Source organism: Barbatula barbatula (genome assembly GCF_947034865.1).
Source record: "Barbatula barbatula genome assembly, chromosome: 12".
Taxonomy (NCBI): domain Eukaryota; kingdom Metazoa; phylum Chordata; class Actinopteri; order Cypriniformes; family Nemacheilidae; genus Barbatula; species Barbatula barbatula.
Genome location: NC_136775.1, coordinates 22,734,219 through 22,759,725, shown reverse-complemented (window position 1 = coordinate 22,759,725; position 25,507 = coordinate 22,734,219). Strand labels below are relative to the sequence as shown.

Here is a 25,507-nt window from a genome sequence, read left to right as displayed (position 1 = left end):
GTTGTGTGTGACTGAGCTGTACACACACTTTTATATCAGAAACAAATTTCGCAGGAAACCAACGAGCTGACCTTGCAGCAAAGCAAGCAACATTAGAGACACACACCGTCTCCAGAAATCACTAACATTTACTAAACATTTTGCAGAACCAGCTGAGCGTGCACTCTGGAAGGAGAGCTCATGTAAATACACAGACAATGCGTTTTGGTGGGGCCCAAATGGCCTCACCTGTTTGCCAAAATAATTTTCCCCTTCTTTTGCGAATTTTACACATGGCCTAGACCACGCGTCAAAAGGGGGGATGTTACAGGCAATGTGTTTTTGTGTTTTTGCTCTCAAAAATATTTGTGGAGATCAAAAGAGCAGTAGCAAACGGAGCTGACAAATCATTACACAGCTTCCAGCCAGGAGACTTTGTGGTAGTCAAAGATTTCAGGAGAAAGTCGTGGAAAAGCCTCCAACTGCAAAAAGGGGTATCCAAGGAGAGGCAACCCCAACCATAGGCCCATCACAATGGCATCCACATGGCTCTTCGCAATGGCCGGGCTGACTCAAGTGACAGGAGGAGCGGCGCTGCTGGTGCTCGCAAAGGGAATCAACTGTTCGAGTCGGAACGCACCAAGCCCCGAGAAATTAGAGAGGAAAAAGGAAAATATATATTCCGAGGTTTATAAAATGGTATGGGGAGGGACAGTGGGACCCTAATTCTGCTTGGTACTGGGGAACGAATATGTGTTTGTGTAGAGGTACGTGTACATTAGGTGATGTGGTGGATAAGGCAATACATTTTGAAAATGTGGGCCATTATGTCCCCTGGGACGGCCAAATAAAAAGCCAAAAGAAAGTGTTTTCGACTAGCTCTAACTCAGAAAGGGAAAACGAGCAACTTCCAAAATAAGAGTGGGAATATGGAAAGTGACGAAGGTTTAAGCAGGTCAGTATTGGTGTATGTGGTCGAGGAGAGAAAGGAAAGGACACAGGTTAGAAGGTTTAAGATAAGTGCAGAAAAAGAGGCAGAAGAAGTGGAGAGCTGTTGGTGGTGTATGCAACTCGAGCAAGCATGGAAAGTTGGTCCTCTGCTCTGAAATTAGAGGACCGGAAGAGGCTGAAGGGTCAATTACCCTGCAAAATCACAACCCTGTTGACAGTTGCAAACAGCACCAACAAGGCCGAAGAAAATACAGAGTGCAGAGAACCCGGTGGTAAGTAAAGTACAGAATTGAAGTAGGATTGCAGAGTAGGTTACTTTTAGATATGCTCACCGCAGAGAAAAGCGGTGTGTGCAAAATGCTTGGGGTCAGTTGTTGTTTCTACATTCAGGGAGCCGGATGATATGACTAAACAGCCTGTTTAAGTAGTGGAATTGCCAAGGTTGGGGAGTGGGGCTCAAGCAGGGGGTGTTGCCGACTCTTGTAGGGTTGTTGTTGGTTAAGATTATCTGAAAATGTTTAATTCACTATTTTAAGAACTTTTTAGATAGAAGAATGACACCTGTAAGAGAAAGGGTGTTGCTCATCTTACAAAGTCAAAGTATAAAGATTTTGGTTATCATATATGATAAAAGGGGGGAATGTAATGGAAATTTTCTAGTCTTGCTTCATGAATGTTTATCTTTGTTTTCTAAGGTGGTTATCATGTTATTCTCTATACGCGTCATACCACTCTGCCTTTGCCCTTGAGCAGGGGCCAAGATTTACTGTTTGGGATAACGGGCTGTTTGCTGTGATATTGCTGGACATTTAATAGTACTGTTTCCCTCTTTCACGAACTGTAACAAGAAACACCGATTGACACACCTGTGAACCCTGATCATATCAGCGATTTCATTGGCCAGTTGATCAGACTATTCCCAATAAAAAGGAGGCTAAAGCTCTAACCAAGAGAGGAAAAAAGATGCTCTGCATGCATGCATTTTTGTGAAGGTGCCAGATCCGGGGGCCGGCGGTGGAGCAACGGATATGGCAGTATTGTTGATGAACCCATATGATGTGCAGGAAAGCGAAGTTGTCACTAGTCATCCGAAACTGTTTTTGAACTGTCCATTGGTTTCCCGGTTTCTCCACTGACAGCAGCAGTGCTGCACCACGTGATCTATTCGAAGCCCCGCTGAAGCAAGATATTCTGTGTTGCCGACAAGGGAAACATGAAGCTTAATCCGGACTGGACTGGATTTGGGTATTGTTTGCCTTGGGACAGAACATTGGACGAGCCATGGTTGTATTGTTTCCCGGGGTCTTTGAGATGTCATTTTAAAACTTACTTATAGAAATAATAAAATACAATTTTTATATATTTCTTGTGTCTTTCTCGCTGTGTTGGTGTGGCCGGGAATCCAAATCTAGATTTATATTTAACAGACTATCTGTTACAGCATAACATTATTATCTAACCCAGTGTGCTGTATAAATTCGTAGGGTCGAAAAACTTTGGACCAATTACTTTCCTCGGTCCAAGGGCAATGATACATGTGTACATTTTCAGTAAGTGTATTTTGCATCACACAGCGCACCTTGTTCACGCAGACATCATAGGTCATCAGAGATGTTTGTTATTGAAGTAATGTGATTCACTTTGTACTGTAATGTTTTCTCACCAGTGAATGTGACATGACTTAACTGGAACCGATCCAACAGCTTCTGGTCTGTGCGCAAGCTCATGTGTTGGCGTGGCTGTGGATGGTGATTCGTGAGAGGGAGGGCTCGTATGATTGCACTGCTAGAGGCAAACGTTAGCATTTTTTTCAAATGATCTACTCTGCCTTTAAAGTATTAGTCTTGTGTAGCTTTAAAGCTGTTAGCCGCTAGTTTGACATACAGTACAAATGATGCCACGAAGTGTCTGTAGTAGCTGTACAAGAAAAGAGGGTTTTCTTGTCACATCCAATTTGAGGAATAGTTTACTTGTACACATACAGAAAGAACTGCTCAGTCTGTGGGAAATCCTAAGTCATTACTTAAGACACACCTGTATTCCTTGGCTTTTATTTCGAGCTGAGCAGAGACATGTAATGTTTTCACTGTATTTGTCTTGTTTGTGTGTGAGTTGTGTTTGTCTGGACATTAAGCACTTTGGTCAACCGTGGTTGATTTTAAATGTGCTATATAAATAAAAGTGAAATGACATCTGTTTAAAGTAAATAAAGCGCTGCTGGACAAGAAAGAGCTGCAGCAGTGCATGCGAGGTGAAGAGAACATCTCTCAATCTGATCTCAAGAGATCCGTCTGTCATAAACCCATTAGCCCGGTTTTGTCAACCTTGCACTGGTTAACTATAAAGCATCGCATTAACTTTAAAATCTTGGTTATTGCCTATAAAGCCCTGCATGGTTTAGCTCCTCACTACTTGAGAGAACTTCTCTTGTATTACAGTCCTTTACGTGCACTACGCTCTCAGGCGTCTGGTCAGTTGGTAAGGTTGTGGGTTCGATTGCAGATACCTATGTAAAAAGTATAGGATAATGCAATGTAAGTCGCTTTGGATAAAAGCATCTGCCAAATCCAAATGTAAATACCTAGAATTTCAAAATCAAGTGCAGGGGCAGATCCTTTTCCTATCTAGCGCCTAAACTTTGGAACAGACTTCCCTGGACTCTCCGGGAGGCAGACCCACGCGTCAGTTTCAATCTAGACTAAAGACGCATCTTTTTAATCTTGCATACACTACACTATCATAATATATATATATTCTGAAGGTTTAGGCTGCACTAGTTAGGTCAACCGGAACCAGGAACACTTCCAATAACAACTGATGCATTTGTTGCATCAAAGAGTGCAGAACAGTACTCTACTCTCAGCCAGTTCTGTATCATTGTTCCAAGGTTACAAGAGTGGGCAGGATGCAGTCCAAAGTTACCAGAGCGGGTAGAACGCAGTCCATGCCCAGACATGACAAATGCTGTGATGATAGAGCACGACAAATGACGTGGCGACTCTACAAAATTATTAATGATAATCTTAAATCTAATTTTATTTTTATTTTGCCTTGTTGTGCAGCACTGTCGAGCTTGTGCAGAGGCAGCAGTTTTTGCCAACTGGAATCCCCTGGTTAGGCCTGGTTTCCCTCTGAGGTTTTTTTCTCCTCCAATGGAGTTTTGGGTTCCTCGCCACCATTTGCATACTGTTTTGCCCTGGCCGGGGGGGCTGCTAGAATTTTATAGTTTTATTTAATTAACACTGTATATAGGAATTTATAGTCTGTCTGAAATCTGACCTGTTTTGACTTGCATAACCTTATATGTTTTGCTTATAGTCAATGTTGTCTTGTACAGCTGTAACAATGAAAATGGCCAAAAGCTCTATATAAAAAAAGCTGACTTGACTTGACTAAACAGCTTTACTCGACTGCATGTTTGTGTATATATTCATATTTATTCTTTATACATAATAAATAATCATTTTCTATCAGCATTTTTAGACCAAATTCAAAACTGTTTAAACAGCTATGATCAGCAATGAACGAAGTAGTTAGTCCTTTATCATGTTTCTGAAATTGTCTTTCACAAGTTTGGATTGAATTGTGTTGGGAAACAGACTAGAGAGTTTACTAGAGAGTGTTTAAGCCACTATTTTGTGACCTTTGTAAAACTGCTTTGAAACAACATGTAGAAATCCTCTTAGAAGAGAATTCACATTTTCCCTTAACAATTTATGTGACCACTATTTCTTTATTTTACTATTGTAAGAAAGAACTCATCGTCATATTCATCATCTAAACCCTCTGCATTTTTAATGCAGGGAAAACAAGTAAAACTTAAATGAAAAAAAATTCGGAAATGCTAATCAGCAAAAATATCTGAACCAGACTATAATGGGGATCAATAATAAGGAATATATAACCTATATTCCTAATCCTGACAATGCAATAGCCTACATACAAAAACTTCCATTTTCTGAGTAATGAATCCACCATATAAGAAAGTTATTATATTCTATTTTTTTAGATGTGCCTGCACTGATACTGACATGGTTTTGTTTAAACCTTTTGAAGACTTAAAATGTATTTTTATTTTTCATTTCAGTAGGCTACAGTTTAAAATAGTCTGCAGCTGTCGAGCAATAAATACACGCAGACACAAAAGTAATGATTATATTGATTAGGTTAAATCTCCATATGTAGGCCAATGCGCAACACTAACGTTGCCTTTGATGTGGAGTAGGGAGCAGTGAACACTTCGTAAATGGAACACTGCTTTTCTCTTCCGGAGGACTCAGCAGCAGCTTGAATATGACGTCACAGCCAAGAGACTACGGCGCGCCATTTGTGACTAGAGCGGAAAGTGCGGAGTGTGACAGTAGGAGCAACGTCTCAGGTAATGACATTCAAACAAAACTTTTTTGGCAATATAAATACAGAGCTGATGTTTAATATTATGACATATACATTTGAACTATGTTGATGTCTGTGAGATGCGCCCAAAATAAAGCATTTGAATGTCGATTATGATGCGCTTTTTGGGCCTCTGTGCTGCCGTCGTTTCTAGCTTTGTAGCAAAAAGACACCCACCCAAACTTTGTTTCTATTGGGCGAATGCAAGAAATAAGCCTTTTCATTGGACGAAAGTCACGCCTGTCAAATAAAAGCTTACGGTAATAGGAAGTAAATGGGACAGACCATAGCAACGACGTTTTTTCCAAGAAAAATAATAAATGTTCTCAAAATAGCGGCTTAAAAATCGTCATTTTGGCGAAGTTACAAGTTAATTAAACCTCAGTATGACATTTGGACATTTACGTCTGTGTACGCTAACTCGCTAATCTGTTTTGAGATAAAAGTGAGCTGTGGAAGATAAATGAACGCTACTCTGTTTGTCTTTTTGTATGTTGTTATTATTGTTTCATATTCTGTATAAATGCTATTAAGATGTAAATAAACCAAAACAAATGAGTTTTCGAGCATCTTTAGGCTCTCAAAAATGTGATTTATTTTGAAGATTATCAAACGGAGCAATTCCTCACATTATCAATGCTCGGGCCATAATTAACAGCATCCAGATTTACATCTAACTCGAAGAAATAAAGAATCATATTTATATAAAAACTATTCAGAGCAAGTTTTCATTTGAGCTGTTAGCAGTAAATCGGTAACTTAATGGTTTTGTTGAGTGCAGTGGTTTTGATGGAAGGATAAAAGGTACATTTCTAGCTTCAACAGTATTTGTTCTCCAGACATTCCTCTATAAAAGAAATGAAGTACCAGATTTTTGGAAAATGACCCACATTTAGTCATGACTGATCAGTGAAAATGTGTACTGTACAGTTGAAGTTTTGTAATGCAGCCACATTAAGATCCTTCTATCTCTAGTACTGAACCCTATAGGGCTTTAGAAATGTACAAGGGGAAGGATATTAGGGTACCTCTAACGGTTCTGCAGTTACAGAAATGCACATTTTGTAAAAATGTCACAAAACTGCCCTTTCTTCATTTTTGAGCTGTCATCATTGGCATACAATGCATCAAGCATTGCTAAAATTAACAGATTTTACTTTTAGATATACCAATCTCGGTGGCATGTAATATCTTGGCTTTTATCTACTGATGTTGGTCTTGCTTGTGTAAAAAGATTTTCTATTGAGCCGAGGACCTCTGGTTAAGTTGACACGGAATGACCCAGTAATATCATAGTGATGAGGACATTATACAAAGGCAAATGGTCATGTAATAGAGTCTCCACAATGCCCTTGATTATTTGGCACGGATGTTCGTTGCGATAACGCGCTTCCTATGAAGCCCTTCACATAGAACACAAACATTTACACGCTGACGATGCAAGTGTCTTTTTTTCAGTAGGACACGTTTTTCGCTGCTGTTACACAAACTGGCCACGCGGTGAAGCTAAAGCACTGAAAACTGCCTTTTAAGGATCGAGTACGAGTACCGATACTTTTTCCCTGGTACTCACCGATACCGACGCCTGTTGTACAGTTTTTTTTTGTTTGTGGCAATTTTCTAAGAACAACACAATGAGACTATTGAACATTTATGAACAGCATCTTTATTTTTAACAACTTCAACTTATATTATGAAAAAATAAATCAATCTTATGTGCTTATAAAAAATTTCAAAGCCCAAAATTCACAGTGTCCAATAACCTCCAAAGGGCAAAACCAAGGACATCAGCATGCAGATTGCCATGCATGGGTCGTCATCATTGATTTTGAAATATTTCCACACTGCTAAGCACGAATGAAGCGTTAAGAGAGAGTGATTTACATGTTAAGTCAATGCAACGACGCGATAGACCTACTTGCGGTGCGATTCACGCAAATAAGGTGGCGCGAATTGAGCGTTTGTGTTATTCGCGCGAGTTGAAAAATCAGAACTTTGGCGGAAATTTTCGCTGTGTTAACCAATCAGGAGCTTGCTCTAGTAGTGACGTGATTATGACATAGCGAGCGGAGGCAGAAATCTGAAACAACAATGAAGGACTGCGCCTCTGAAGGACTGCGCCTCTGAAGGACTGCGCCTCTGAAGGACTGCGCCTCTGAAGGACTGCGCCTCTGAAGGACTGCGCCTCTGAAGGACTGCGCCTCTGAAGGACTGCGCCTCTGGACCCAGACACGGCGCCGAACGAGTCTACATTTATCTTCAGCCTTTCATAGCACATAATGCGCAGCTACTTGCTCAACAAAATCCATGTCTGCCATTTCTCAACAAGACTGGAGCCGCCTGCCAGAAGCCCCTCCCATGATCGAATTTCACTCGCGAATGAAGCGAATTCCACGCGCGAATGAAGCGAGTAAACTCAAAATGTTCAAGCGTCCAACTACACACCAATAGCGCGATTTAGGTGTGAACACTCTATGACATTGTGTCTGCCGTGGCATGTGTCTCTGTGTGCACTGGAACGTTCTGTCAATTACGTCACGTGAGGTATCGGTCTTTGGTATCGGGGAATTTTTTACGAGTACGAGTACACAAGCTTGGTATCGGGCCTGATACCGATACTGGTATCGGTGCATCTGTAGTTTTCTGTGAACCTTGGGCTGAACCGTTCTAAACAGTTTGCGTCTCCACTAAGCACTTAATCACAAATGACTTGAATTACTCATTTTCTGGCGTGTCTGACAGTTCCTCTGACTCGAAATAAACCATTATATTACTCAGTTAGTCACAGTACTGAACTGAAGAGAGAACTAATGAGCACGCGCAGCTGATACTGAGATCTGCAGTGCCATTTACATTTGTGTCACTGCAAGAGCGTTTCTCGTTCTCCAGTCAAGAACCGGTTGCAACAGCTTTCGATTCAGCAGTACACTGAACCGAGAGCGGTTTCCTTCGGACACGTTTGATTGAGAACCGATGAGTCTGAGCATACGCGATACACAGTGAGGCTACCGAACAGTGTGGAGAACTGATGCTGTCCTAATGCTACGTGCTCACGTGAACCGAGCACGTAAATATTATGGAGCAATCTGACAAAACGCAAGTTTATATAATAACAAGTAAATCGTATTTGATTGCGCATGGATCATATAGTTCTGTAAAATGCTTAGTTTAATTATGTACTTTATGTCTTATGTCTAAAATATCACAGTTTGCTGCACATCACTGTGCCTGTATTTGGGTGCTTTAGTTGCAGAACTGTATGGAACATGTCAGATCATGATTTGTTAACTGACAGAAGTTATGATTAATGATTTCTACATGTTGTGCTGACTGCTGAGCCTGAATGTAGTATTTTCATACCCGCCGGGATTATAGACTTGTCGTCATTACGTCAGGGCCTTTAAGAATCTGTGAACCGGTCTTTTGAACCGGTTCAGTGAAACGAACTGTCCGAAAGACCCAGTTCGCATAAAAGAGACGGACTTCCCATCACTACTAACAACAAGACCTTGGTCGAGGAGCAGATGCGACCAACTGCAAAAACACCTCTCACATCGTGCTAACTTCTAGTTTATGGTGGATAACAAACGAGTTGTTGCTATGTTTACGCCATTCCCGGAAATGGAGCGTGAAACATTGAAGTGTTCTTAAAGGATTTTCCTTATTCTATTATACAGACTTGTTGCTTTAGGATAGTTTAAAATAGCATTATGTCTGCTATACCGGCCATTTAAATATACCAGAGTTAGCCAAACTTGAACTTTGTAACGCAACGGCATGTGCAACCTTGCAGCAGAAGCTTGCGTTTCCTGTCTGTTGCATGCTTATGGATGGACGGCAATGGAGCAAAAAGACAGGTGTGACCGCGGCTTGGGTGATTTCGGACACTGCCGTATATAGCCTGCGTCTGACAGTACTGTTGCAGACGTTTGTCATAAACATAACGGTTAGCTTATATTACACCTTTGTGGCTCTGTTTTATTAAATGCTCAAATTCATTTTCACTTTATTTGTCACATTTACATGTCACATTCGTGGCATTAACGTCTCGTGTTGTATTATGGGAAATAGTGAATGTGGGATGTACACAGAATCAGAGTGTGCATTGTGGGTAAAAAAGATTGAAAGAATGTATGGAATGAAGCAGTTTGGACACCACTACAAAATGGCAGACATCCCATATAGTGCACTATATAGGAGATAGGGAGCGGTTTCAGACACAGCTATGAAGTTTATCAACCGGAGTTGCGCTAATGTTTTTTTTCACAAGCATTTAACTATTTAATAAAGCTATCCTCAAACACACAAACTCAAGCATCTTCCGGACGACCCGTCAAAATAAAAGTCCCATTAACCGAACACTCTTGAACAAAGATAAGAAAATTGATAAAATGTAATAAACACTGTAGTATACTATAGTAAGGTTGACAACATTGTGGTACCTATGAATTTTACTATAGTAAATAGTATAGTGTACTACAATAATTTATGCGGAGAAACATTCCACTATTGTATAGTCAAAAAGAACTTTGCAACTTTAAAAGAAATATAGGTATACAAAACCTTTATGGCCCTAATTTATCCATCGTTATATAACATAAATGTAATTTGTTACCTGCCTACTTTTGTGATGAACGTGCAGTTTTCTTGCATATTTTTTTAATGATAAGAACAGACATTTTATACTTGTGCTACAACTGTTTGGCCACATGATCACATGATAGTTTTGATCCCAGTAATTTGACCACATTACACGCATAAATGGCCTTAAAATTATTTTTCTTACTAATTGAGATTGTCCTTTCCATTTATTTTAATTTTTTTATTTTCATGTCCTTTGATTCCTGTTCTATATATTATTGTAATGCAGTGATGTTCCCTTTTTGTGGAATATTAATTAAACCAATTCCTTGGAGCGAGCGAGCGAGTCAATAGTGAAAGTCAATAGTGGCTGTCTGTACAGTGCTGCCAAACCAGCCAGTCACCACATGCAGAAGTGTATGAGCGTTTTAAACGTGATTCATCTCCTGATAATGTAGATCCATATGAAGTCATGCAGAATTAGACAAATGTATGTAATTTCTTTAGGACAGGGTGCGGCAACCCGTGGCCCTTTGGCCCCCTGCTGCGTCTCCCTGTAGTCTTTATAAGATGTGTTTTGGTCGATTGGATCACAAGTGGACGAAAGAGGCACATACCCATTTAAACATGCTGCTGTAATCTGTCTATTTTGTCCACTTTTGTTTTGACCACTTCTGTCCTGATTTCTTCAAGAAATATCTGAAAAAGCTTTTTCAAAAGCTAAGGAACCTAATGTTCTTGGGGAGAGCAAAAGATTTTCAATTTGTTCACTCCCCTTCCTATTTTTCCACCACCTGTATCTCCCTTTAGTGGCCCAGTACCTCATCGCATCTTGTTTGACAATGTGAGATAACAATGTACTGTAGGCTTAATAAAGAAAGACTTTATAAAATTATAGTAACTGTTGAGTGTTATGATAAATGCTTTCAATATGGGAGGATCCGCATGTTAACAGTGTCCCCAGCGCAACATCTCTGTGTCTTCATTGAACACCGTGTGGCGCGGTTGAGCATGCATGGATTTTTCATATAAAAAAAGTATTTTCAGTCAAATAACATACAATAGTGTTAGGCTTGTGTGTGCCACATACTTCTCCAGTACCGAAAACAGAACAGATAAGGTCAGAGCTTATGGATACTCCAGTCTTTCATAATTTAACCCCATTGCTTGGGTTGTGTACCCCATCAATCCTAATGTTATAAGTTTAAGTTAACATTGAATAATAATGATAATAGTAATCATGACATAAAAGTATATATATTTTATGTGGATTGCTTTTGTTTTTCAGCATTCTCATGGATCTTTGAAATAAAGCTAGCTGGTTATCCATCAAAAACAGGCTGCAAAATGGACAATCTAAAGCGGAAATTAAGATCTGGAAAAGAAATTTCACAGGACAAGAACAAAGCCACCAGCAGAACTAAGACTGAAGATGTTCCATATGCACCTAAACGGACTAAAGCTTCAAATAATCTAGGAGAGGATGAAGAAAGCGAAGAAGTAGTGACTGGCATATCACAGGACCAGAGGTCTATTTTGACACGGCCAAATGAACACAGCTCTTCAGAAATAAGTGAGCTTTTGGTTTGTTCACATTGCAGTTTTTTAGCAAAAACTCAAACTGCACTGAAAATTCACTCAAAAAGGAAACATTCTCATGGAATAGACTTAAACGTCGACTGTGTCCCTGAAGAAAATCCGGATGCAATGACAGCACCTGAAAAGAACTTTGTGCAAAAGAAAGGGTTGCAGTTAAAAGAACTTCCAGAGCTCCAAATGGAAAATGCTTCAACGTCTCTGTCAGAGGAAGTGAACGCTGATAAACGATCGGATGAAAGCGCGGACAGTGAACATACACATGAGTCTTTTGACGTTGGTACCTCTGAGGATAAACGAACCAGTCCTACTAAGATGCTGCTGCAAATTGTAGAGCCCAGTGCATGTAGAGGTGATGTGCAAGCAGGTTGCAGTTTTCACATTGAAAAAAAGTTGAAGAGTAAAGAATGTGATGAAATACTACAGAGAAGCCACAGAGGTCAAAGGCATTCAAAGCCTGAAACTGTGTATGCATGTTCCTACTGTGGACATGAATTCAAAGACGAACTAAGTTTGGAAACACACATCCAGATACACATTACTGAAATGAGTTACCTCTGCAATTTCTGCAGTTATACTTGCGTTGCGAAGAGTGATTATGAAAAGCACTGCCTGAGCAATAAGCACAAAAAAAAGATGTTAGAGCAACAAGAGTTGTCAAAAGCAGAGGAGGCAACTCCTCCAGAATCAGTAACCTCTCCATCAGCAACACATACGCCAACACTGTCTGCAGGAAGCGTGTCACAGCATCAGTGTGAAATGTGCAGCTTCACAGCCGACAGCACAGTGATGCTAGCTCAACATATCAAAAATTATCATCCGGTCGAGCACCGTTATCACTGTAGGGCATGTCATTACTACACCAACACAACAGAATCTATGGAAATCCACCTGTCTGAAGAAGCCCACCAGGAGCTGGCCAAAGAGCAAAACATTAGCCCTCTGTTTAAGGACTGTGTTGAAAAAATCGTTGTGATTTTCTCTGATGATCAGGAAGAAGATGCAGAAATAGTTCAAAAACAGTGTGTTGAGTTGAATGTATTAGTAGAGCCTCCTGAGAAAGTAAGAAAAGGCTCCTGCAAGCAGAAGCGAGGCAGACCAAAGACATCTAATGTGACTGTTTGTAGCCATTGTGGACTCGTAGCTTCCAATGCAACCAACCTCAGCGTGCATATACGACGCAAGCACAGTCGAATGTACAGCTTTGTTTGTAAGCTATGCAACTACTACTGTGTGACAAAAGGAGACATGGACCGCCACTGTGAAACCAAAAAGCACATCAACAAAATGCAAGCAGCCGAAGGTAAAGGCACCGGAGTAGTTCCACTAGACAATGAGCAGCCAAGTCAAGAAAAGGAAAATGAGGCACAGCTAGTTGACAAAGTAGCAGAAATTGAGACAACAATCAATGACATGAATGAAAATCACTCCGGTGTACCTTGTAACAAAAGCAAAGATCATGTGGCAAATTCTTGCTCTCAGTGTGATTTTGTTGCTCACTCTGCACTGTCTCTTGCTCTCCATGTGCGGCGTAAGCACACAAAAGATTTTGAGTTTGTCTGTGTTGCGTGCAGCTACTACACTGTGACTCGCAGGGAGATGTTTCGGCACGCAGCAACAGAAAAGCACAAGCAGAAACGTCAGAGCTATCTGGAGAGACAGAAAAGTCCATCTGATCTCATTTCAGGCAGTATTGAGCGCACTTGTGATGAGGCAGAGACACACGCAGGATCAGACCCGATCTCTGACAGTTCTGATCCAACAGCAGCTGACAACACCACAACTACAAAGCATGAAACTTCAGAGACTGCTTTTGAGATCACACCCAACGAGGGCAAAGAATCAGCAGCGGAGTCAGCCATGTCTGATACAGTCCAGGCAATGAAGGCGGAGAAAGATGCAGCACTGGGCGAGGTGGAGGAAGAATGCATGCTTGATGAGGACAAAATGACTGATCTGGGAGATGATGGTGCCTTTAAGGAAAAACAAATTGACAAAACTATTCCAATCGATGTGTGCATTTTTTCCTTAAAAGCCTTAGCAGAGCATGAGCAGGGGTCACCTGAAGGAGACCAGAATATAGACGCGTCACAACAGCAGGATGCCAGAAAGCCCAAAACACTGGTCAGACCTGAGACAAAGACCACCATGCCAAACCCACAGATCCGCTGCGAGGACTGTGGATTTTTGGCAGATGGCTTAAGTGGCCTAAATGTCCATATCTCCATGAAGCATCCATCCAAGCAGAAGCATTTCCATTGCCTGCTCTGTGGAAAGTCTTTCTACACTGAAAGTAACCTGCAGCAGCACTTGAGCAGCGCCACACACATGCGCAACCAGCAGGGAAGCGTTGAAGATCTTCCAGAAGGAGGCGCTAGTTTTAAATGTGTCAGGTGCAATGAGCCATGCCAAACAGAGCAGGACCTGTTCGTGCACATCAAAGAGAAACATGAGGAAATGCTTAGAGAAGTGAACAAATATGTGCTGGAGGACACCGAGCAAATCAATCGAGAGCGTCAGGAGAACCAGGGCAATGTGTGCAAGTACTGCAACAAAGTCTGCAAGAGCAGCAACTCCATGGCTTTCCTGGCTCATGTTCGCACACATACAGGTACACCTCCCTCTATCAAGTCTATATAAGCAAAACATGTAAAGTTATACAAGTAAAAACAAAAAAGGTGAAAACACAGAAGACAGACACACACATACAAAACACTCCACACACACAATATGCTCAACCAGGGGATTCCAGTTCCCCTCTGGCAAAAGCTGAAGCCTCTGCACAAGCTTGCCAGTGCTTGCACAACTAGACTAAATAAAAAAAAACTAGTTATTAGGTAAATTATAGATTTATGATTATCATTAATAATCTAATAGCAGTTGAAATTTTGTAGTGAAGACATGTTAAGACACTGCGTCCTTCTTTATCCAGCTCTATCATCTCACCTCTTGTCAGGTCGCCACTTAATGCATTTTACAGGTATTGGCAACATGGCTCTCAAATGACAGAGTACTATCGAATAAAACGCCAAGATTCTTTGGAACATCCGTCAATAGTTAAGCAGTATTCTTGGATGTTAGGTATGGTGGTTTCGGTCCAATAAGTAACACTTCTGTTCTGTCTGAGTTCAGTTGTAAAAAGTTGTTACTCATCCAGTTTTTTATATCGACTCTGTCACTACCAAATCTTTTTGGGAAATGGCAAACATTCAACATCTTTAATTATTAAATATAAACGTAAATAGACAGCCGGCAGCCTCCTCACAGGCGACTGTAGGCGACACACATACAAACCACAACTAAAAACCAGGCCTGGTCCTCTCTCACTGACGGTCCGGTCGCTTGTCCTCTTATGCTCCCGATCTCCCCCGGGATACTGTCTGTGGTTTTCTCTTTTCCTGATGTCAAATAAACATGATTGTACATAAAAGGGATAATGTACATCCAGACCTTTGTCATCGCAAAATAACACGTGATCAATAGTTTTTCCTATTGACAGATTTTGAAATAACAGGTAAGCCCTTAGACCGGTAAACAGGTAAGACTTCACTTGTGTGATTTATTGTTTAAGTGTTTGGTCATATATAGTCAGCTTTATTTATATAGCGCTTTTTACAATTTTCATTGTTACAAAGCAGCTGTACAAGAAAACATTGACTATAAGTAAAACATAAAAGGTTATGGAAATCAAAACACAGGTCAAATATCAGACACACAATAAATTCCTATATGCAGTGTTAATGAAATAGGACTATCAAATTCTAGCAGCCCCCCCGGCCAGGCAAACAGTGCAAAACAGTCTGCAAACGTGTACAAAAATGTAATCTGAACAATAAATGAAAACAGAGTCGTATCCAACATTGAGGTCCCCGAGGTCCGGACCTCGGTAGTTTTAGTAATAAAAGTTGTGACACAATTGCCTAAGACAAACTGTGTTAAGTGCTGCCAATATTTTAGAAAATACATAGATAACTGATCTCAGATCTGGTCTACCTCAGCTGTCTTACAGCTAGTGCTGCCCCCTTACAGTCGACTTTTTTGTCAATTGTCGCAGTTTATCATTTCAAAATTGTATTCGTACCACGTAAGTTGCTTTACATAGACATTCTCTCTTAACACCACCGTTAACTTGGATAAAGGGATGCTATTATGAGCATATTTAAAAGTTTATTTGTCCATGGGTGGACGAGTAACATGTTGGCTAAAACATTTGGAATGCAATCTTAAGTTTGTCAGATCTGTTAAGCACATGCTCCATCCTTTCCATGTCTCCGCCATCAGTGCGCTTCCAAAGGCAGCCACATCGGCTTCATTGTTTGCTGGACACAGAGCTCTGTTTTCCTGACAATGCGGACAAACTTGAGTTCCTACAACATTCCAAAATGTTAAATCCAGCAAGATCAAATTCAGTATCCACTTTGATAAAGAGTAGTATGTTAAGAAAAGCAGAATCCACATTGTCGGGAAAACTGAGCTCTGTGGCCGTCTTTAAGACTATTATTCTGAGATGGAAAGTTATTGCAGGTTCTGTTCTTTCAAATTCCAACCGTTATTCTCAATAATTGGCATATTAAATAGCATATTACATGTTTGTATTCAAAGAGCGACTTCTGCACTTCATATAGGGGGAGGCGCCATTGTGTACATTGTCAAAAGTATCCTTTTGCAGAAAACCCCTGCTGTCCATTTAGCATGGGCTTTGGGGTTTGTTACTTTGCAGATCATTTACATGCACAACCAGCTATATTGTAATCTAAAAGTAAGGTAAAAATCTGTAATATCAGTATCAGTTAGGAAACATACGTTAAATGTGTCCACTCATTTACATGATGCAATATTCTCTGCTTATTATACATACTAATACATTTTAGTATATTTAATCACTTAAATGTCTGCGTATTTAAAGTCTGCTCATGATTTTGTTGCAGTGTTAGATGTATTTTACAAGAGAACCTGTGACATCGAGCTAATGGCAAGGCATGGTTTATTTCAAATATGGCTGTCTTACTTCATAGAGAATGAGCTTTGATGTGTTCATCTCTCACTTGGAAGTTGATGGTTATAGTGGCACAAAGTGGTCATGGGCCCTCGGCAATTAATGTCCTTATTGTTTGGCCTCTATAGGATCCAAACCATTCATGTGCAAGATATGTAACTTCGCCACCGCTCAGTTAGGTGATGCCCGCAACCACGTCAAAAGGCACCTGGGCATGAGAGAGTACAAGTGTCACATATGTGGGTGAGTAGCACTAAAGATATTTTACAGCCACAGTGCATGCCAATATTAGTGGAGGGCACTGTACATAACAAGATGCTATGATTAAAAATGACATTTTAGTCTTTATGTATGCTCTGTTTTTTTAAATTCAGTGTTGATGTGCTTGTTTAATTGTTACAGATGGGCATTCGTGATGAAAAAGCATCTTAACACCCATCTGTTGGGGAAACATGGACTGGGCCAACCCAAAGAGCGGTGGGTAATTCATTCTGTTTTGCATGTTGAGCTGTTTCGCATCAAGTCGAACACACTTTCATTCACAAAGCTGCCGACGTATGGTGAATTGAATGTGCTGCTTCTCTCTGCCACTCACTGCATAGAGTAGACGCCGAGAGAGATGATCCCTGCACTGGGGAATCGAGACCTCGCGCATGCATCTCGCAGGGCAGTACTGCTGAAATTTTTCAATTTAATTAAAGCTTTCCAAAAATAGGCTAGGTTGTCTTTATGCGGTTCTGATGAACAAAAATCAGGGGGTCAGAAAACTCACTAAATCTAGTAAAAGAGACACTGGTGCTAAACATTAGGAATGAATGGGAAACACTGCTCTATTTAGCCTTAAAGAAAAACTGAATAGTCCTATGAAAAAAAACATTGCAGTGTCTGTTCTCTATATGAATATGAAATAAACACTCATTAAAGTCACACTGCAATAATTGTATCACTTAAAGTGGCCATAACTCAGTTCTGCATATCTCATGTTCATCTTGAGTACTTACAGAATAGTATCGCACTCTAAAATTCTAAAGACTACCGATATTTTAATAGTTTTATTTAATTAACACAGCATATAGGAGTTTATAGTGTGTCTGATATTTGACCGGTGTTTTGACCTGCATATGTTTTGCTTATAGTCAATGTTTTCTTGTACAGCTGCTTTGTAACGATGAAAATTGTAAAAAGCGCTATATAAATAAAGCAGACTTGACTTTAGTTTGATCACATTTGTAAAGAACAGATATAGCTGAATGGTTATTTTCCGAAAGCATATGACGCGTGCGTGCATTGTCAAAAAAACACATACATATGACTCAGTTTCACTCGATGTGTACGGTTCATGTCCGGCCTCTTTTAGCTCTGGTGCCGCTCCATCTAGCAGTTTCAAACAATCTCCAAATCCAGAGTTATATCCACCGTTTATATAACATCCATCACTGAGCTGAAACTACTGCAATCATTTCTGTGCCGAATCTTTGCGCCATCCTTCCATATCTATGGCTGAAATCTGTTTACGTGAGTGGCTACAAGGCTTGATAAATAATGTTTTATGACATAACCTAAAAATAGCCAGTAGGGAATGATGTGTGTACATTTTTTGATTTATTATTTTGCAGCTACTAAATAACTTGTAGAACTTACATTTGTACATTTTGAACATGTAAAATGTGTTTTCTTCCAGGAAGTTTGAGTGCGAGATGTGTGAGCGGAGCTTTAGTGAGAAATGGGCTCTGAATAACCACATGAAGCTGCATATGGGAAACAAACCGTTTAAGTGTAGTTGGCCTTCATGCCATTATGCTTTTCTGACTCTGTCTGCAATGAAAGACCATCTCAGAACACACACAGGTTTGTACCCACCCACAACACTCAAGTGCTCATCGTCTCAGTATTGAAACAGGTTGGGCTGCTCAATACAGGTGTCTCAGCTTGTTGTCAGTAACAAAATAGGAAATTGAGAATGAAGTCTTTTGAATGTATTATTAATATGCCTAATAAAACAGTAATACTTAATAGCTTCATATCAATCTGGAAGATGTAAGGGGGAGCTAGTTGAGGAGTCATTTACCGCAGTGAGTGTGAAGGGACAACTCCTTTGGTTGTATAGCAAACGCATGGTGTAACTGCTAGTTAGCCAGGTGTAGTTCAAATCATATTGAAAATGTATCATTTTCACCCAAAAATAAAATATGTGACCTAGTCTGTGAAAACCAAGCTATATGGACACAAAACCACTGGAACATTCTTTAAAGATATATTTTGTGTTCCACAGAAGAAAGAGTCATTAACAGGTTTTAAATGACACAGGGTGAATCAATTATAAAAGTTCGAAGATGTGCGTGTGTGTTATTCTTTCAAATTCATTTTTCTAAACATTTTGTAAATCTTTTTTGGTATTTGGAAGAAATTAACTTAACAGAATGAAACAAAAAAAAAATCTTAACAAATACTTAAAAATAGATAATTTAGAGAAGTTGTCTCAGTTGGTTTTCTGTGGCTGTTTATGGATCAGTGACCAAAAAAATGTTTGGCAAGATAAGAAATTAAAAACTTTTGTTAAAAGGATGCATCAGATATATTCAAATGTACTTTTTACAGATTTTGTGTAATTACTAAAGAATGTACAAAGAATAAGAAATATAATATACATTATCCACCGAGATGGAATGTAAACATAACCATAAAAATACATTATTATATCACACGAAAATATAGTCGACTTATGTCCGCGCAGCCCGCGTTTAATAAAGAAGATGTGTGTCCGCACAAGTAAGGGGCGATAATTCTTTGTTAAATGCGTTCTTGGTTGAAAACACTATACACTTTCCACAAGGATCCTGAATTGGCTAATGTGGTGAAGACAATCCCTCCAATGCCACTTACACCTGTCATGATATGCAAAATGAACTTATAAGAACACTCAGTAATGTGGTGACTGAGGCTATAGTGGAGGAAGTTGGTGAGTCCTATTACACTTTGAAAGTTGATGGAACACGTGACCCCAAAGGATGTGAAAATATATCGATTTTGCTTCGGTTAGTGAATGAGTCTTGCGAAGTTACAGAGCGTCTGCTGTGCATCGCTACGGCTCAGAAAGGTGACGCACAGACATTAATTGACACCGTTCTGACTGAGCTTAACAAGGTTGGCTTGGATATGATGGAGCTGCACTTATGTCGGGGAAACGTGGTGGTGTTCAGAAAATTCTACAGGACAGACTTGGACGTGAGATACCATATGTGCACTGCCTTAACCATCAGTTGCATTTGGTTGTTGTTCATGCCATGTCTGCGGAGACCGCACTTTTAGAGTTTTTCGAGGTGTGCGATTTCCTGTACAAGTTCTGTAGAAAGCCAACTGTTGCTATGCATTATAAAGGTGCGCATCTTAAACGTCTACTGGAGCAGAGATGGACAGGGCATCTTGCCACTGTATCAGTCATTCTTAAGTCATTTAACTCGATTCTGACCGATGCTGAACTATGGCTCAGAGATGAGAATGGAAGCTACAGGTCTGCTGCGTGAGATATCTGAGCCAAGTTTCATTTTTCCTTGGCAACTTAACCCACATAGTCCTTTCTCTATTGGACCCTCCAAACAAACTTCTACAGAGAGAGGATACTGACTTGTTGACAGGTTTAAGTGTTGTGGCGAGTGCAACAGCATGTGTTAAAAAACTGGATACTGCCACGCACACCAGCGAGTCACTGAGACCTGGGCCCAAACGAAGATGCATAGAGAGCACACAGATGGATGGTTACATCGTTACAGGGTCTACGGGAGGACACAGAGGTGATGATGACTTGGAAACTGAACTTCGGAGATTTTACTACAACACTATTGATTCGGTGGTTGGGGAACTGGAGCGTAGATTCAGCGAGCACAAATCACAACTGGCCAGTGCAATTGCAGCACTAAATCCAGAGGCCGATAACTTTCTTGATGTGAAAGCTGTGAAGCATATTCTCGACCTGTCACAACCGATTATTGTTGACGCTGAGTTTGAAGCTGCTAAAGAGTTTTTAATGTCACAAAAGCAAGCAATGCAGGGAGACTGGACCATACAGCACATCATCTCAACATACCACAACCATCTGATTGCCATGCCCAAAGCACAGACGCACAATGCTACACGAGAGAAAGGCCAGGTTAGTGCAGCTTGCATTCGAGAAAGACTTGACACGCAAATGCACAAGCGAATGGAAGGACACGGTACTTAGATGATTCAGTAGCAACACTCGTCGCCTGCAACTCTTCTGAGGGTAACTTATTGTGAACAAATTCACTTATTGAAGCCAGCCCTGGCTTTCATAAGGCCTACTAAGCAGGTGAATTGTTGATGAATGTTTGTGGGTTCTAACTGCATTTGTGTTTTATACTTGGCTGTCTGTAAAGATATATGGGCTTATGTCATTTCTGCTTGGTGCGTGCATAAACTGCTGGGAGGTGTGTAACCCAGGTTAAAAATTATATTTTAGCATATATGCAAGTATTAGCATAAAGTAATAACAGAATATACATTTATTTTTGTACTTAATTTTTTTTCGTTTAGAAAATGAGTCCTTTAGAGAATTTACATTAGAATTAACAGTGTTTAAAGAGTTTATTTTATTTGTTGAAGCACACTTTGTATTTTCTGTATTACATTTTTTCCATTTTCTGTATTTTATTTGATCTTTATCTATTACTCAAGTTCTACAAAATTTGCATTCTAAGCAAATCAAAAACGAAAAAATCTGTTAAACCTTATACCTTGTGTGAGTAGCTCATTATTGTTGTGACATCCTTATTCTCTGCAGGCGAATTTTTGTCTTCTGATTTAACTGGTCCATACGCAGACATTTGTTTGATGGGGAAATTCTTTTTAACTGATTCAGTTTTTTATTTTTGTCGTCGTAATTTGTTAATTATTTATGTATAAAAAATATATAGCTATTTATTGTATGCCTATTTTATGTTTTTTATTTAGCCTATATTATATTTATATTATTATTTTCTGTCCTGTTCTGTTCTGTTGTTTAGGCTATCTGTTCTGGGCCGGGTTTCCCGATAACGATGTAGCCTAGCCTATCTTAGCTCTTAAAAGCGCTCTCTACGTGAAAGGTTATGAACGTTAGCCGCAATTCATCGTGCGTTTCCCAAAAATGTACATTTTCCCCTAAATGTAGGCTACTGAACTCATAGAACGCGAGAATAGGCTACTACGTGCTACTTGAGTCGCTGTCCATTCGCAAAGTGCTGAACTAGACTATACTAACCATATTCTGAACGTTTAACCTAACAATCGTCATCTGTTGTGTATTAGGAATCAAAATATATAATGACATTTTATATAGATAGATCATTGGAGCTAACATTCTAGAGTAGAATGTCATTCTATAGATCATTGGAGCTAACTGACTCTTGCCGTATCCGGTCGGCAAAACAGCAAATTTCAGCGCTGTCTTCTTTTCTAAATCGTTCATTGTCATTCTATATAGATCTTTCAGATTTAGGTCTGGATTTAGGTCTGGACGCCGACTCTGCCGCAGACCGATCTCATTTGAAACATAGCCAATTGAAACACACCATTTTGAAAATGTAATTTATATCTACATTCGTTTTTACACGAAGAACTTTGTTTAGCATACATTAATGCGTTCAAGACTGAAGTCAGTTGCATGATAGGGGGGGTAGTTTTCTAGCGATTGTTTTGTTTAACTACGGCTCTCACTTTTGCGTACAGTGGTGTGAAGAGAAATATAAGCGGTGGAAAATATGAATAAATCAAGTCAACCACTGGTGGAAAGATGTGTTTAAAATCTACATAACAAATATAGCAATGTGCTACTGTGAGCCACAAGAATTTGTCCTTTTGTACATCTTTGCATAAAACTTGAATTAATAACTTGAACATGTTATTCTTAAAACAGTTACTATCACTCTTCTTCCTGTTCTTCATCTCTTGTTTTGCTCTCTCAGGGGAGAAGTCTTTCCTTTGTGATCTCTGTGGGTTTGCCGGTGGGACCCGTCATGCCTTAACCAAACACCGCCGCCAGCACACAGGTACACGCACAAACATCTACAGTTACATGTGTCTTTTCTAATTGGTGTTTTAATGCATGTGGTTATTTACTGCAGGCGAACGTCCCTTTAAATGTCAATTGTGCAACTTTGCCTCGACCACACAGTCTCACCTGACACGCCACAAACGTGTGCACACTGGTGAGAAGCCCTACCGCTGTCCCTGGTGTAATTACAGGTATGAAGAAGTCATCTCAGCTCAGTTTTTCTTAAACAATTATGATTGGAACCTATAGTTATTTGAAAATGAATGCACACCCCGAGGTGGTAATGCGGCCACAACGCAATTACCACCGCACAGGACGTGTGAGATTTCAATGTTTGTCATGTTATCGTCTTTTAAATGCTGTTCGATGGTAAAACTACTTTCTTGCCCATTTCATATCCATTAGAGCGAACGGACTCGGAAGCTTGAGTCACGTAGTGGGTGTGTGTGTACACACACAAAGTGTTTGTGGTAATGTGACAGAAAAGCTAGTGATAATAAATGATCTATTCCTCGCATTGTTTCTATCTTTAGCATTAATGCATTTAGTTTTATGTGTATTTCTTGTATAGTCAGAAAGTCACTTCCTTCTTGATGGATAGTCACTTCTTTCTATCTCACCCTTTCCGATGTTTTTTTTTTTGGTCAGATCCAACTGTGCAGAGAACATCCGTAAGCACATCCTTCACACAGGCAAGCATGAGGGAGTAATGATGTATAACTGCCCGTTGTGCAGCTACGGCACCAATGCACCGATGGACTTTAGAAACCATCTCAAAGAGACCCACCCTGACATTGAAAACCCAGACTTGGCTTATCTTCACGCAGGTATCTTTTTTAATTAAATCATTTTTGTTTCATTTGTTTATATTTTCTTTTTCTGTCAAGAAACTGACATCTATGACTTACACGATGGAACACAACACAATGAAGTTGATGTCTGTCTGTCAATCTTACATGGGCATGAGGATGTCACAGAAAGATTCATAAAATATAATGACAGATACTTGTTGAAATGATAACACAAAAGTAGCTGACTATTAATGTGGTAAAGTATTACATTATGTTGAGCCCCAGGAAAAAGCTCCCATCACACAAAATGATCACCTATTGCATTCTTCCAGTACAGGGCACCCGCGACAGGAGTGACACGTTCTTGTTTAGCTCGGAACTTTGTACATGTTCACTTTCATGCAGCTGACGGTGCACATGCTGTAACATTAAGATTTGCACTCGTGGGTTAATGACTAAAGTTGTCAAAAGTGTTCACTACTAGTGTCTCTTTTCTCTCGTGTTTGTGCCAGGTATTGTGTCCAAGTCTTTCGAGTGTCGTCTGAAGGGACAGGGGGCGTCCTTTGTGCAAACAGAGGCTGCTTTTGCCCCAGATGAAACCAAACTGGACTCGGAGACGGTACAGCAGGTTATCATCATTCAGGGCTATGATGGGGGAGAGGTGGCCATCAATCAGGCCTTGGAAGAGTCTGCGGCCGCCACTCTACAGACCCTCGCTATGTCCGGTCAAATGGCCGAGGTGCTGCACATCACTGAGGATGGGCAGCTCATCACTTCTGGGCAAGATGTGTCCTCAGTGGAGGCCCAGCTCAGAGAAGGGCAGATTCCAGGTGCCACCACTCAATATGTGCTTGTGGAGTCATCTGGGGAGAGTGTAGGAAAAACCAGACACGAAGGCATGGGTGCTCCCACCAGTATGTCAGAGTCCGCTCTGGATGCCTTGCTTTGTGCTGTTACAGAGCTGGGGCAACAGGACAGCGCGGGAGAGGGAGAGATTACCACCACCACGGTCTCGATCCCAGAAGAGATCGAAGGTCATATATCCCAGGCAGAGAGACAGAGTGAAGGGCATGTGTATGAAGAGGTCACCGAATCAGTGGGTGTGATGGCTGAGGTACTGGGTTCTACCCATGAGTCCGCATCCAAGGAAATGCAAGAGGTGCTACAGTTTGCAGCTAGTCAGATAATGATGAGAGAGGGTCTTACTCAGGTTGTCGTCAATGACGAGGGGACACATTACATAGTCACGCAGCTTGACGGCTCAACTCTACAAGTGGAGGGCACTATAGAAGACCCATCTGGAGAGCAGACAATAGTGTACTCCAAAATTTGTCCAGAGTGAGGGGAAGGCATGACAGATTGTTAATCTTTTTGATACTTTTATTTTACTTAAATGATAGCGCACTAGTGTTCTTTCCTTCAGAGACTCATCAGGATCATTTCCTGTGACCATTCAAAAGCAAGCTAATTGGGATTCACTGATGTTCTATGAAAACGCAGAATTTTGCTTGCTGATCCCAGGGTCACATTGGCACAGTTATCCAATTAAAATGCTAAACTCGACTTTTTTAGACGACTAACAAAACCTTGTTTAACATAAACTTTGTCAAATTTAAACTACAATGTCTTGTTTGTGAATTGAGGGCTAAACGTCCGATTCAATAAAATTCCAGCACACAAAAGCTGACCTTAAAATAAAAAGTACATATATATATTCATCACCAAGAAAAAAGATGAACTTCAATCTGATAGTACCTACTATTATGTTTATAATCTGTTGCTATTTAAGAATTTGACTTCAGTGGGATTGTTGTGATCTGTGTTGGATTGTTTTTCTTTTTTTCAGTCTGGCATTCATTATTAAAGTAAAGCATTAAATAATGCTGTTCGTCCTCTTTTCTAATAAAAAAAAAACTTTTATTGCAGCATTGTTTTCTTTTTAAACCTCTAATCCAAAGCAGCATACAACGTTATCCAAGGTGTGTAAATAAATTCTAACAAATCTGTGCATAATGTGATAACACTAGTCACAGTGGTGCTAAAGAGGTTAGATTACTTTTCTTTTTTCTGTATTATTAAGATTGTGTGGAATATAAACCTCAGAAAATCAAATAGCTATTTATTTGACCCACATTGTTACGGTGTATTTGAACTGCAATGGGAAATAAT

The 25,507-nt window shown here is 40.1% G+C and overlaps 1 protein-coding gene across 1 annotated transcript; it reads left to right on the top strand.

The window, feature by feature from the left end:
- Positions 1–5,251: 5,251 nt before the first annotated feature.
- On the top strand, positions 5,252–25,258 carry znf407 (zinc finger protein 407). Its single transcript, XM_079469810.1, has 9 exons — positions 5,252–5,308; positions 11,195–14,113; positions 16,627–16,741; positions 16,901–16,975; positions 18,180–18,346; positions 22,459–22,542; positions 22,618–22,738; positions 23,196–23,374; positions 23,851–25,258. The coding sequence occupies exons 2-9, from the start codon at positions 11,254–11,256 to the stop codon at positions 24,678–24,680; spliced, it is 4,431 nt and encodes a 1,476-aa protein (XP_079325936.1). The 5' UTR covers positions 5,252–5,308; positions 11,195–11,253; the 3' UTR covers positions 24,681–25,258.
- The last annotated feature ends 249 nt before the right edge of the window (positions 25,259–25,507 follow it).

Excerpts from the sequence above, each read along its gene's own strand:
- znf407 (XM_079469810.1), top strand. The coding sequence starts at position 11,254 with ATGGACAATCTAAAGCGGAAATTAAGATCTGGAAAAGAAATTTCACAG. Across the intron at positions 22,739-23,195 it reads TGTCCCTGGTGTAATTACAG|ATCCAACTGTGCAGAGAACA; the intron begins GTATGAAGAAGT and ends TTTTTTGGTCAG. Across the intron at positions 23,375-23,850 it reads CTTGGCTTATCTTCACGCAG|GTATTGTGTCCAAGTCTTTC; the intron begins GTATCTTTTTTA and ends TGTTTGTGCCAG.